The sequence below is a fragment of the Protobothrops mucrosquamatus genome, unplaced genomic scaffold (assembly GCF_001527695.2).
Source record: "Protobothrops mucrosquamatus isolate PMUCROS unplaced genomic scaffold, P.Mucros_1.0 scaffold732, whole genome shotgun sequence".
In the NCBI taxonomy this organism is placed as follows: domain Eukaryota; kingdom Metazoa; phylum Chordata; class Lepidosauria; order Squamata; family Viperidae; genus Protobothrops; species Protobothrops mucrosquamatus.
In genome coordinates, this window is record NW_015387006.1 from 160,953 (window position 1) to 176,340 (window position 15,388).

At 35.9% G+C, this 15,388-nt stretch overlaps 1 protein-coding gene across 1 annotated transcript in view; it reads left to right on the plus strand.

Annotated features, from left to right (window-relative positions):
- Positions 1-15,388, plus strand: part of CNTNAP5 (contactin associated protein like 5) — a 268,416-nt gene that overhangs the window by 159,840 nt on the left and 93,188 nt on the right. The window contains exon 12 of the mRNA XM_029284572.1: positions 11,938-12,138. Coding sequence (XP_029140405.1) covers positions 11,938-12,138 — 201 coding nt within the window. The remainder of the gene's footprint in view (positions 1-11,937; positions 12,139-15,388) is intronic.

The window sequence follows — 15,388 nt, forward strand, 5'->3', positions numbered from 1 at the left end:
ATGTCCACATCTCCAACACTTAGATTCATAATTCACGTAAATACGAGACATAGTTGAAGGATCCAAGTGCCATCTATAAAACATTTTATAAAAGTTCTCTCGTAAATTTTGAGCTTGTGTGAACTTCACATTTCTCACCCAGATTAACTCCCAGATATCCATAGGTACTGTTTCTCCTATATTTTGCGCCCATTTATTCATACAATCTTTAACTAATTCAGTTTCTGAGTCCAGTTCTAATAAAACATTATATATCCTTTTAATATGTCCTTTAGCACCATCTCTTACTTGCTTCAAAAAATTCCCATCTTCCATAACAAAAATAGTCCTTTTATCAATTCACCATCTATCTTGAATTTGTCTATACAAAAGCCAAGAAAAATTTGGGTTATTTTGCTTCAAGACTTCTATAGGGTTTTTTGAGAGCTTAAAATTGTGGGCAAGAAGGTATAGGATGCTTATTCTTCCTATCTTTACCTGCAATAAGACAGTGTATGAATATAGCGGCACTCCCACAGAGCAGAAGAAAAGCCCAATATCCTGAATATGCACATAAATGTATGCCATGATGATGTGTCTATGTTCACATAAATGGACATATCCATATTATCTTCTAGTCCTTTCTAGTTTAATCAGTCAAGCAATACAACATAGAAGTTAATGTCCTTGATGGAGCTTGAAGAGGAAAATAATAAACCCATTACCCTCTTTAGTGAGTGAATATCATACTTTCTGCTTTGGGCCAAGTTTACTGTAACTGTGCAGAGGGAGATGACAAGGTTATGTTTATTTGGCAAGGGTGGGGAAGAAACCTATACAGTAATGCTGCAAATTTGGTTAGATAATGATGTCCCATAGCAACAGAATTCCTTCCTTGGCAACCTAAAATCCCTTTTAACTTATTTAGTTATAGCAGATAGTATCAGCAAACGTTAGCATTTCTACAGCCTGATTCCATGTTCTCGCAACTCTTTCTTGATGTTTCACTTCTGCTTTATCAAGCTGCACAAATTTTCCTATATTTGTGCTTCTTCACATCGGGTCCATGCTTTTTAGCAATTGCAGCCATTTTACTAGACCAAGCTAACTCTCAGGTTACATTTCTCCTTCAAGCGCAAGAGAAATGTGAATGAGAAGTGAATAAAGCCTTTTCTTCCTGGGGATGACCTTGGGAAATGGACTTTTGGAAATTGCATCATGCCTTGTAGAGTTCTTTTCATGTTTACATGACATCCATAAAAACCTAGATCAAGTGCTCCATGTATACCCCATGTATCTAATAAACTTTTCAAAGGCAACAAAGGCATATAGGAACAGTTATGCGTGTGTCTTTAATTAATAAGTGAGCTAACCCTATCATAAGATGGTCAGAATCATTATGAGAAAATTCTGCCCACAAACTATATTCAGGCTATATTGGTTATTGGTCATTAAATTACAATTATATCCCAAAGAATGTAAAAAAAATGAAGTCTCCATGCCCACAAGGGGACTCTGCTGTCATCCCAGTATCTGAACTATTTTTGGTTACCAAACCCCAAATTGGTGTATTGTTATATTTCCCCAAGTTGTTGTACTTGGAGCCTGGGCTAAGAAATCAATAACACTTAGAACTTGGTATGACAAGATCAATGCTTAATTTTAACTTGGCCAGGTATTTATCCATTAGTGAAAAAAAGTTACTGTCTTTGAGGTCTTTTTCTTGAAATAGCCAATGGTAGTGCCAAAAAGGAAAGACAAAACAAAAACCAAGGTGAATGCCATAAAAAATAAGAACTAATTCCTACCCAAATATCCTTTCTTTTACACTGTGAAGCCTGATCATTCTATACATTGGGCCACAGTGTGAATGGCAACTCATTTTTTTATTTTAATTCTCAAGAGGGAAGGAAATTATGCACATAATTTTATCATATGCAAAATATTAATGTTGCTCCAAAGGTGCTTTTTCAAAAGGCAACTGGATTTTCTTTGTTTTTCCTTGAAGACATTTTACTTCTCATCCAAAAAGCTTCTTCAGTTCTGAAGCAGCTTCTGAGTGAAGAAGCTTCTTGAATGAGAAGTGAAATGTCTTCAAGGAAAAATAAAGAAAGTCCAGTTGCCTTTTGAAAAAGCACCTTTGGAAGAAACATGACCTGGATGATTGAGAATCTCCACAGATATTTATTAGTGACTGGGCAATAATAGCATGTGCTTAAAGCATCATTATCAAATTTCAAATTTTGTATTAGGCCAAGTGAAAGTTTGAACATTGTTGATTTCTCCAAAGTTTTCAAGAAGTGGGAACAGAGGGGTGGTGGAGCTTATGCCAGTTGCCTTTTTTTAAAATCTTATTTTACCCAAAAAGCTTTATGTTACAATATATTCCATTCATTTATTTCTTGACTGAGAAACCTAGAAATAAGTATACTTGGACGTAATTTGCCAAAACGAGTCCTCTAAAACGATTAGTGTGTTTTAGGAGGTGGAAGAAGAGGAAGTATAATATTGAATGCATCAGAGAAAGAAGGTACTGAAATATTTCTGGCCCACATTTAGCTAGAGCTGGAAAAGATAAGATGCAATGAGAACTTGACGAACAGAAGTGGATGTTGGCAATGATTCTGCCATTCAGCTTGCTTTATGGTATTTTCTTGCCCTCTACAGATATCTGGATATCTTTAACAGATATCTTCAACAAAAAATAATAATAGAAAATAATAAACACTCCAATAACAATAAAGAAATGTAAATAATAGGAAAGGAAGGACATAATGGGAAAGGAATGAAAATAAAGGAGTGTCTGAGGATTTCACTCCACTAGTCATTGCCACTACAGGGGGTAGCACTCATCTTCAATTCAAGGACCTGAGCCGACGCTGTCCAATGATGTTTCCATGGTCATGTTACCAGCATGATGTCACAGAGCACTGTTTCCTCCCCACCAAAATGGTACCTATTATCTACTCTCATTTTCATGCTTTCGAGCTGCTACGTGAGCAAAAATGGGCACTCACCCCATCATGCAACACTTGGGTCTCGAATCCAAGCTGAGGCTTTCCAGCTGACAAGTTCAGTGTCTTAATCGCTGAGCGATCATGTATAGCAGAGGTCCCCAACCTTTTGGGCACCAGGAACCGGTTCCATGGAGAAAGGTTTTTCCACGGACCGGAGAGTGCATGGTTTTGTGTGCTGCCTGCATACCACGGATGGGGCTTTGCTTGCTTGTGTGGACTGGTTGCTGGCATGCCACGGACCGATACCAGTCCATGGACCGGGGGTTGTGGACCCCTGATGTATACAATATTGTATTAAACAGATTTTTGTTCACATGCTATCATATCCTACTTCATCTCCTGACTTCCCAGAAAAAATGTGGTATTGTTGATTGAAATAAAGATAAGTTGATAGATGACAAACTCTATTTTATTTTATTTGTGCACTGTAGGTTTTTTTCCTCCCATCACCAGTTTATCCTAATAATAAGGTATGGGATATGTTGGACTGACAAGTAATGATTGACTCTGGTCACTAAGTGATTTTTATGTTGAATAAAATTTGAACCCATGTTTTGCCAACTTCTAGTAGAAAATTATTGTAATCAAATTATTGTAACATAGAAAGAATAATTTAGGGAAGCCAAAGTTAATATTTTGCCATTTGCTATTTTTCTATCTTGCTCCCTATTGCTGTCATATATTAAAACAGAGTTTAAAGAATTGTTTGATGGCATGCTGTGGATCGGAATCAATTGCTTTATTATTTTTTAATCTATAGCAGAAGACAAGAAAGGATGAACTGAGAATAATAATATATGATAATACAGAAAGCAAAATAAAATAACAATAAAAGGGAGGGAGGAAGGAAGGAGTTGATTCACATTAATTAACTAATTAAATATATTACATTTTTCCAAATTTTAATTAACAAATTAAATCTTTACCACAATCCTACTGATTTCAGACATTTTGAATAGTAAGTCAATTCATAGATAATGTAAACTTGTTTCCCACAGAGGATTTTAAGAGAGGCACTTAATTTTTTATGAGCTTCCTATTAATAAACTTATGAATACTAAACTAAAGCACTGTTAATGTAAAACAGACTCCAAGCACATGAATCAGAATAATTTCCACTGTATTTCATTTCCAATATTAATACCAGTATTAAAATCAAATCTGTGATATTCTTTTGGGTTGTCCAGTACACACAAACAGGAATTATTTGTTCAATTAATCTCAGGGAAGGTAATGAATGCTCATTTAACATATTCTGACTCATTATTCAAAATTATCTGCAAATTACCCCTATCCATCTTGATATAATTTTTGAACTGTAAATAAAAATTAATTCTTAGTTTAGGAGCTCTAGGAACTTTATCTAAAGATAGTAATAGTGCAGGCGCACCAACACAGCTTTTATATAATGCCAAAATTATAGAGTTTAGAGCTATTTTAATTATATATATTACCACTGAGCAGTCTTAGTAATACAAATTGTTTTACAAAAGATCAGGTATTTTGAAAAACTAATTGGCAGTAAGTTGGTCTAAAATATTTCTCCTCGTCGTCATCCTTTTTCTCTTCATAAACTCTGGAAAATGATTTTGCAGCAGTCTTAAAGTATAGATTATCCATAATGCTAATTTCTTGTGAAATTATTTCAAACTCTGGATAGCTCCCAATTAAGAATTAAAACACTATCAATAATGAAACAACATTAAAACCTAAAACAAACTTGGCCCTTTTATGACTTGTGGACTTCAACTCCCAGAATTCGTCAGCCAGCGTGCCTTGCTGAGGAATTCTGGGAGTTGAAGTCCACAAGTCATAAAAGGGCCAAGTTTTAAGACTCCTGACCTAAAACTACCAACACAATAAACATTAAAAGCAAAAATCTGCCACCAATTAAGCTTCTGAAATGCAGTCACCTCACCTGAATTCCAAGAAGCAGCAGAGATAAAAAATCAACCTGGTGGTAGAATTAACCCCCGCCCTCCATTACTATATATTTATATTTCCAGCTTTGCAGCCTAGCATACAACCTTGGGATTTCTTGGTAGTCTCCCAATGCTAATCATATCCAAACTACTAACAGTTACAGACCTTTCTTATCATCTGTTTGTTGTAGTTATGACTTAAGTGATCTAAATAATTGTGTTCAAGGATCAACACTGTAAATCGTAAGGACAGTATTTATTTCTATAATAACTTTATTAAACTATTAAAAGATAAAAACTAATACAAGCTAAAGGAATAAAAAGAAAAACAATAGAAAATGCAGAAAAGAAAGAAAACATAGAAAAGAAATAAAAAATAAGAATATAGTATAGTAACAGAAAGATATAAAGAAATTACTTCCTTCTTCATCACAAGTACAAATCGTTTTAGTAGCTTATCACCCTCTTAAAATACAGCAAATATCTCTTTTTTTCCATATTTTATCTCCTATCTATATACAAATAATTAGATTCTCATTATTCAGTCCAGATCAGCAGAAGTCCATTAAGGGCTAGCAGAGATAATCCTTTTGTTTTTAACAATCTTGATTTTTAATCCCTTCAAACAATGTCATATAATTCTATTTCTTTTCTTCTTTGCCCATTTTCAAAGATTCTTCAAAGGTTTAACAACTCTCTTTTCTAAGTCCAATGTAGAAAAATTATCTCTCAATTTACTGTTTTTATGTCCCTTTTAATTATTCAAACATCAGGCAGTTTCATTTGCATATCCAATGTAACATCTTTTTCCATGTCATATTTATAGTACACTTTCAGCCCAAACTTGTTCCTCTTTTGAAACAACTTTTAGATACAGTATAGTCTATCCATAAAGGCAGATATAGTTATTGACATTGCTAATATTATTTTTTTCTCCATTTTTTGAAAGTATCCTTTAATATTTCCATCCTTAGTATATTTTGCACCATTATGTAACTGTTAGACAAATTTATGTATTCTTTTTTAACTGAAATCTTTAGTTCCCTCTAGTGTCCAATTTTTAAAATTGTATTATATTTTTTTAAAAAAAATCAAAACAAAAACATTTTCCAACAGAAAGGATTCTTTATAATTAATTGCACAAACTTATTGCAAATTTATCAGGATCCTGAGTCTGTTTTTAGCTTTTGCTTTGTCTTCACTTTGCCTGACTTTTATCTTTTATCTGACTTTTCACAGACTTATTAGTAGCTGTGCCAAGACTTGAACAATGCAGTAAATATAAAGTTGATGGATCTTTAATACAGCTTTGAATCTAAAATAGATTCATAATTGCAAACATTATATGCACAGCAAACCATCCAAAGTTGGCAATCATGTGCTAAGCTTGATAAAATACTTTATTGCTCTTACATGTGGGCTGCATAAATCTGGATAACCACTAGATGACAGCAAAGACACACAGAGAACTGTAACTCCCCCACCTCACCCCATTTTCGTAACAGATTATGTGAAATAGAAGGAAAACAGGTAATTTGTTTTGCCATTCAGCAAAGTTCATGAGTGATTTGTTCTCCTGTTAATGAGAAATCTCACCTTACTTCATCCCTAAACTCCTTTACAGGACTTTTAACAGATCAGATAGCTTGGCACCTCTCCCGACAGTAATTATTATGGTTTGTTGACCTATGACAAGACAATATGATGGAAGGTGCTACCAATTAATTTTCTTTTCCTTTTGTATGGAACCAGAGTGAGGGATTTTTGTTCCCCTTGGACCAAAGTAGCTTGGGATGGAACTCTTATTGAATTAAATTTCTTTGTGCTCTTTGTCATGTTTTTAAAGTTAATGGAATATGACAATAGACTGATTTCAGTCTGCTTTTGAGGAGTTAGGACCATAAACAATGGAAAATTGGAAGTGCCCCTAAACAAGTGGATGCAAGGATCCAAACTGGAATTGTAAAAAAAAAAACCAAAAAACTTTACATTGCTTCTGGAAATGTGGACTGGTTTAAGAACCCAGAGAAGTCAGTGACAGTACTACAATAACAATTTGTTATTTAATAGTTGCATCCATGTGTACTCCAAGTGCTATGTAAATTTATTCATAAGAGTAGCATTTTTATTTCTAAAGGATAACAATTGTTTCTATGTCATACGTGTCTGGAATGCAGAAAGCCACCAGTTTGAGGAAAATTGTGTCGCATCAGCTGAGATTGCAATAAAGAAGGGAAGCTCAGCCTGAAGTGGGAAAAGTGCACTGGGACAGGCAAAAAAAATATGAGGATTACTGTGTCCCCATTTCATCCCAGCAGCAAGTAATATAAGAAATAGACTTGGAAAATCTAAAAATTACCCAATACACCATTTTTCGAAAAGCCTCTGGGCTTCTGCACACTCTTTAATAATTGGGTCATTAAATAGCTGCTAACACATAAAGCTGTAGCATTAGCTCAGATTTTGTATTGTGAGCTGTGCATTACAAAATGGTTTAACAAGCACTTATGATATTTGGCTTCTGCTAGCTTAATTTAACTTTTCCAGGTTAATGTCATGCAAAGAGCATTACATGTCCTTCAGCTACTTTACCTGAACCTGGTTTGAAATTTATCCAAGAGTGTAATGAAATAATAAAGGGAGAGTGTTGAGAGAGAAGGAGACAGGGAGAGCTGCTTCCCCATTCTCTTCAGACACGTGTAAATCCAGGAAGACTTAATTAATTTCAGTCAGTGGAGAGAATAAAAAGAGGACATAAACGTGTTAATGTTCTTCTGTGTTTACTGAAATGAGGAAAGCAAGCAACGCTTGTTGACACAGCCTCTGAACTGCAGCCTCCTTGGTGGTCCCTTTGCACTTCTGTTTCTAAGGAAGGGATGCAGTTGAAAAAAGCATCCTGTGAACTCAGCCGGCGTCGGAAATTCTGCTCGTTATCAGAAAGAAATATTCAATAGCTGCTGAGGTATGGAATTGTTTCTCAAAGCCAAGGAGGCAATAATGGTGGCAATAAACTTTCAAAACCTCCCACTGCTTTTTTCAAACAATTTTGATCAGTGTTTGCACAGATATCAGACTTTCAGGGTTTGGAATTCTCCTCTGTAGCTTGATAACCAGGATGTCTTGTTGCTTAAAAAGATGCACAGCCTTCACCCTTTCCTGTGTCATTGCCTTTGCTCTATGGGTGCATTTAAATGCATGTTGTTCTTTCTGTGAACCGGCGTCTCTGCTCCCAACAGTAGTTACATTTTTAATATAAAAATGAAAGCTACCGAACTCTGAAAGTTTTACTTCTAAGTAGGCATGAATAGGTTTGCATAGATAGACTGCAACACCACTCAATTCATTATTCAGATAGTTATTTAAAGTCTACTGGGGTTAATATATATCATTATTGTGTTGCTCCTTCCCCTTCCGTCTGGGTTTTCTGGGTATAAGTTGACATCTATAATGGGAAATCTCAGGAGGTGGCAAATGACTAGCAAATATGAAGTAGATTGTTAAAAACTAGACAATCGATGCCCTGTTGGGTCATCATTTCAGAGATATTTCCTTTCTGAAACAGAATCTCCTGGGTGGACAAAAAAAGCAGCAGGAGCAGGAGGGACTTCCAACTTCCTGCTGGCTTCCCCATTGAATTCCCTTCTGGGCAAGGAGCTTCAGAACCCTTCTTTCCTTCCTTCCTTCCTTCCTTCCTTCCTTCCTTCCTTCCTTCCTTCCTTCCTTCCTTCCTTCCTTCCTTCCTTCCTTCCTTCCTTCCTTCCTTCCCTGTCTCCCTCTCCCCATTCCTTCCTTTTCTCCCCTGACTTTTAAGCATTTTCTCCTCCCTCCCTCCCTCCCTCCCTCCCTCCCTCCCTCCCTCCCTCCCTCCCTTCCTTCCTTCCTTCCTTCCTTCCTTCCCTAGAATGCCACCTTCTCCATTTACTTTGCTTTTGGGAAGCTTGCAGGGAGAAAGCCACTGGGGAAGTCAGCAGGAAGTTGCCACAAAGACCAGCAGGCAGGTAAATAGCTACTGCTGGGTGGGGGAAGGTGCGGAGGATGCAGTTCTGGAATGTTACATAGGGGTGCATGAGAGGTGCTGTATGGATCAGGTGCTTTGTGCATCAGGGAAGCTGTGGGGTGGGTAGTGTAGATCAGATGAGTGTCCTGGAGTATGTGAGATATGCTGTAAGGTTGGGTAGGACATGTGGGAGAATGGGAAGAGTCAAGAAAGGTATGTGGGGGTCATGGGATATATAAGTGTCATGCATGTCAAATAGAACATGCGGGGACATGAGTCAAGAAGAATGTATGGGCACATTATTAAAGTTTTTGTTACCCTCTTTCTTTATCAATTTATACATTCAGGTTTCTCCTAAGAGACACTGTTTTAATACAGTACATATTTTAAAAACCCAAATTTCCTAAACATAACATATTTTGGGATGTTATTTGCACCAATATATAAATATGTATGTAAATTTCTCCTTAATATATGTATTTCTTGATCAGAGAATTTACACTGCAGCCTGTTGAAAGGTATAAACATGAAAGATAGCTATATATTCATCTGCATATAGATTAAAAAAGTGTTCACATTAAAATATAAATCAAACAAAATTACTTCTGTTTGTGTATGAGATATTTGAGAGTTATTCCAGCAGTAGATATGGTAAAGGAAATCTGTAATGGATTTATTTTGCCTCAGATGGTATGATCTACCAAATGAAATGTCATGAGGTCATGGATGACAGCGGTAAGTGCAGCAAATTATTGATCATGACAGCTAGAATATACTTGGAAAATCTGCCAAAATTAATACTAATGTATATTTAGAAAAGTTACATAAAATATCCTATGTTTGAGGAAATTGATAGAAAACTAAGTGGAATAGAGAAAAGAGCATTCATAAAGATTAATATTAAGGTAAATGTACAGAGAAGTGGTGCCTTTATTTTAGCTGCATGCAAAAAGTATGTATCTAAAGAAATAGGAAGGCCAAATACACTCCATAACAGCTGCAGATTTCAGATCAAGTCAATCTTGAGCCAGTGAGACTCGAACTGCCAAACTGCTGGCAGTCGGCAGTCAGCACAATTAGCCTGCAAAACTGCATTCTAACAACTGCGTCACTACAGCTCATATGAGGGAGTGCTGTTCCAGAGGGCAGGAGAAGAAGACTAGTCTCCAGAGTCCCATAAGACAATGCTGTATGGAGCATGTTGACCCTGCAACATTTTATTAGAGGGACAGAAATAATCAAAGAGAAGCAATCCTGCAGATATTTAGACTCTAAGCTATGAAGAGTTTCATAGATGACAACCATCTTCCTAATTTGCACCCATAAGTAAAGGTGTCTCAGGGACTAAACAAGGGGTAACCCTTGCATTTGAGAACAGCTGTAGGTCTGAATGGTCTTCAAGGATACCCCCTCATAGTATGTCCTTGTGTATCAAAGTAGTCCAAATAATAGGCAACCTGAAAATTAATGATCATTTGAAGGGCCTCCTAATTGAGGTATGATTGGCATGCAAAATGATATGAATCTGCGTTAAAGTCATGTTATACTTAAAAAACACCTGCTGCTTGGCATTGTGTGGATGTGATACCACAAAAAATAATTAAGTTTTGCCAACCTTATCACTAAATTTAGGCCTTAATATGGGCTTGTGCACATTTTCATTGGGACTCTGTCTTATCTTAGCTATGATTCTGACGCTCCCTTCTGGAACCTACTCAACTGCCCTCCAATCTCCACAAATATAATCTCTCCCAATCTCTAAGGAGTCACACTAGGCTCTGAGAACCACTCATCCAGTTCACATCACCCTAATCAACCAGCCTGACCTTATAAAGAAGTGATGCATCTCATTTCTTATGAGTGAGTTGCCTGAAAGTCCAGAATGGTTTTGAATAACAGTTACTTGGGAATAATTAAGGTAAAGGGAGTTTTGTATTGGGAAATGGGCAGTTATTGCCAATCTTACAATCCTTGTGGAAATGAACACTATTTTTATTTCATTTTTGCTATATTTCTATATTCCTTCCTTCTTCCCCTCTTTCCCTCCCTCCCTCCCTCCCTCCCTCCCTCTTCTTTATTATGGTAAAGAAGCCAGTAACAGAAAGGGAAAATCAATTCTATTTTACTCCTAAAATTTAAGGACAGAATATATTTTCCACTGCACTAAAACTCAAGTGCGGTGTTGTCTTGCCATCAGCCGAGGGTTCTTGAGGTCACTACTTAATAGCATAGGTTGGCAAAGCTTTCTGTTTCCATCTGAAAGACAGCCAGAACAATGGTCTGATCCAGGAATCTCAATTATCTCACTGTACAATCTCCTTGTGGGGAGTGTGGCACAATAAAATTATGTCTGCCTGTCTGTCTGTCTGTCTGTCTGTCTGTCTGACTGACTGACTGACTGACTGACTGACTGACTATCATTGTTATTTTTCACCACATCTTTGTTGTACATGGTTTTTGGAAACCAATGGCTTTGTTTTTTTGTTTTTTGTTTTTTTTTTCATTGCCAAAATACATGTTGGCAAATCCTGATTACTATTAATGTTTCTACTATAGTAGCATCTCTTGTTGATTCTTGAAAAATCCACTCCTACAGAAATCCATGGATTTTTCTTCCCTTTCTTCCATATAATGTGTTGATCCATATTGACCCAGAAAATTGAAAAAAGTGCAGTATAAGCTGTAAAATCATAAAGTGATGGACTTCTAAAATTACTCGCAAGATTCCCAGTTTACATATTCATAAAAATTGTTTTTCAACCTGATTCAGCTGAGCAGAACGAAAGGCGGTTACTTGTAAATCTCTTTGGACTGCAGTGTGTTCCAATTTGTTGGATATCTTGGTTTAAACATGGAAAGATTAAATTATTCCTTCTTTTGAATTAACACTTTGTCAAAGATACCTATTTTCATATTCTATGCCCCAATATATGTAATAGAAATGTCAAGCTTCAGATTAAACAAGCAAACAAACAAAGAACCACTCACTTTCTTATCTCTTTTTCCTTTCATTTCACCACAGAAGACAAGATATGGACAGTGATGCAGCACAATAACACAGAATTGACTCATGTCCACGGATCTGATCCTAGGAAGCCATACACCATGAACTTCAGTTACAATAGCAGCGGGGATCAGCTGGAAGCAATAACAAATAACGCTGAATATTGTGAGCAGGAGACAATTTACCATTGCAAAAAGTCACGTCTGCTGAATTCCCCAAGTAAGTGCCATCAAGTGAAATCTTTCTGGTTTTTATTTTTGTTTTTATTGTTTTAGTCTCTGTAATACAGCAATATGCGTATTCTCAGATAAGGTTGAATAATTGAAATGAGAGTATAGCTAGTATTTATTTATTTATATTCTGCCTTTATTGTTTTTATAAATAATTCAAGGTGGTGAACCTACGTAATATTCCTTCCTTCCTCCTATTTTCTCCACTACAATAACCCTGTGGATGGGTGTTGGATTGAGGTAGAGTGACTGGCCCAAAGTCAATAATACAAAATGATAGGAAGTACAAAATAGTAGAAAACATTTTAAAAAGCAATGTCTTAATAGCAAATACTACTTTATGTTAGTGATACATAATAGTGTTATCTTTTAAAAGCAACTTCTATATGGTCAGCTTGTTCCATTTATTTAAGACAAATTAAGAGGATGTGAAAATCTTATAATTATATCAAATAATTATAAGATTAACCAAAATCTTATAATTATAAATAACAACTATTGATGTTACCATACATAAATCAAAACTGTTCTTATACAGGGCTAATACATCCATGTTGAAAAATCCAGGTGACACACTAAAAGGCAGCAAAGAGATACAGAAACACTAGTTCTTTTATGACTACTTATATTCTTCATTTAAGTAAATACAGTCTTCTCAATATTTGGAGTAGACAGAATTAAAGCTCTTTCTAAGTAATCAATAGGGCAGAATAGCTAATAATTATGGAGAGTAACAGAACTTCAATCATTAACGGAGGAGTACTCTGGTTATAAGCACTCTTCATACTTATAACTAATTAGCATGTAATTAGCATCTGGGAGAGCTCATAAAGAGATAAAGATTATTTTTTTTCAAAATGAAGCCAGACATGTTTATGAAAAATGCTTTATTATACATTTGCAATTTAATACTTGGCAGCTGAAATCAGGAACTCTTGTGATGGTTTTGACTGAAATATTAAGAATATCTCAGAAAGGGATTTGATATTAGTTTAACAAAATCAATCTTTTGTTCTTTATTTATTTTTATCTCGCATTCATTATTTTTATAAGTAACTCAAGAACATAGCTAATATTCCTCCTTCTTCTATTTTTTTTTCACAACAACAGCTCTGTAAAGTGGGTTGGGCTAAGAGAGAGTGAGTGAGTGGCCCAAAGTTATACAACCGGGTTTCATGCCTAAGGAGGGACTAGAACTCACAGTCTCCTGGTTTCAAGTCTGGTGCCTTAACTTCTAGACCAAACTGGCTGAATTTTTCTTAGATCAAATAGGGCTCTTCTTCCTTAATTGGCTAATTAATTTAGCTCTATATCTTAAAGAAGAAGGTGAATCTATGCTTTCCAGCTTAATCACAAGCTAAGGTGATTAAAAATAAAATAACAAACAAATAATGATTTGTCAAAAATGCTTTTATCTATACTTCAAATGATCATTTTCATGCCACTATCCCAAACAGTATTTATCAGTTGTCTATAGGTGTTGTTATATGTAGTGCTTTTTTTGTAAAAAAAAAAAAAAAAAGGTGCTGGAATTCATACATGTCATACAACCCGCCTTGCCTACCCTACAAGGTTCCATCCAAAAAAGGTGCCGGAACTCTGTTCTGGGCGTTCTATGACAAAAAAAGCCCTGGTTATATGAAACAATAGGGAACATAGCCTCCTGTCTTCTGAGAATATTTAATGGTTCTCAGATGGATCTTCTACAACAGGGGTGTCAAACTGCTGGCCCACGAGCCAGATGCATCATGCAGAAGCCACACCCACCCAGCTCCAGCAAGGGGAAAAAAGTTGCAATATGTCACGACATGTCACCTGTCACGGCAAGTTTGACATCCCTGTTCTACAATGTAATTATCACTTGACTAATTAAAATGTTCATTTTGAGAATGATTGCCTACAACCTATTCACGATGGTGCCTTGTTTCTTCCTCGCAAAGCTGACGCTTGTTTTTTTGCATATTTTTGTTTTAAAAGTCATTCTACATGGAAGGAATCAAGAAATGTGTAATGCAAATATATAATTGTCATCAAAGAAGAAATGTTAAATGGCTTGCAGTATGTTATTACTAGAAAATGCTTGAACTGGTATACATAAGTGGTTCTTCAGAAAATGGGAGTGATATTTTCAAAGTTCAAAGGGATGGTTTAATAGCTACCTCTCCAGCCTTTATTTATGCAATCAAAGTTCTATGTATCTTACGTTGGAGCAAGATGCTCAGATTGTTTAGGTTGAGGTACGCCATAAATAAGCTATTTTGGGAGAGGAACAAATGTGCCCAAAATTAAGACAGTTGGGGAATTCTGGAGGTTGAAATCCACAGATGTTAAAGTTCCCAAGATTTAGAAACATTGCTATAAAGTAATGGATCCTGTGATACTAATGCCTTCCACTGGTTATGTTCCTTGGTGCAAGTGCTATCTGCCTGTATGCCCATCCATTCATCATTTTTTTTATCACCTTATTGATTAAAATAGTAACTCAAGCTATTCTGTCTTCCTGAAAGATTTTAGGCTTGATTGCCAAAACCTCACGTGATTTGGTTTAAATCATGTAATTTTGTTTTAAAATATAAATATTTTTAATTGAGTTTGTAGGTTTTATAGGCCTGTTTTGAAGGAACCATGCACATTATGGTGCCTGCAAGGCACCATAAACGAAAAGGAACAGTGCCACTGAATGTGAACAGTCTGATAGAGAAGATGTTCTTCACAGGATATTTTAGAATACTTAAAATGCTAATGAAGATGCTAGTTTTATATTGTACTAGAACAGCCTTCTCCAAATTTGTGCTTTCCAATAGTCTAAGAATTTTAATCGTAGCATATACTGTACTGTAAGGAGAAACTCAGGTTGACCAAGTAGATGGAAGGAGATAGAGCAAATCTTTACAAGTAGAATAAGCTGGCAAGCAGACATACATAATTGGATCTGGCTACTGTCCAAAGACAATCTTTTACAGGCTGTCCAAGTCAAAAGATGCAACTAAAGTGCTTGCATAGACAGGCATTTTGTGACCTTGAAAGGACATCATAGGCCAAGGAACCTTGCAACTTGTAGCTCCCAGCTAGCTTCTCAGATGACACAGAAGAGCACAGATTTAACATTAAAGGATTCTAGCATTAGTGGCTGTTGATCCATAATAACTTTTACTGAAAAAGAAGATAGGTTAGTGCAGAAACAAGTTTTTGTATGGTGATTCTTGCAGCTTTCTCAGATTTATTGACATATTGAATAT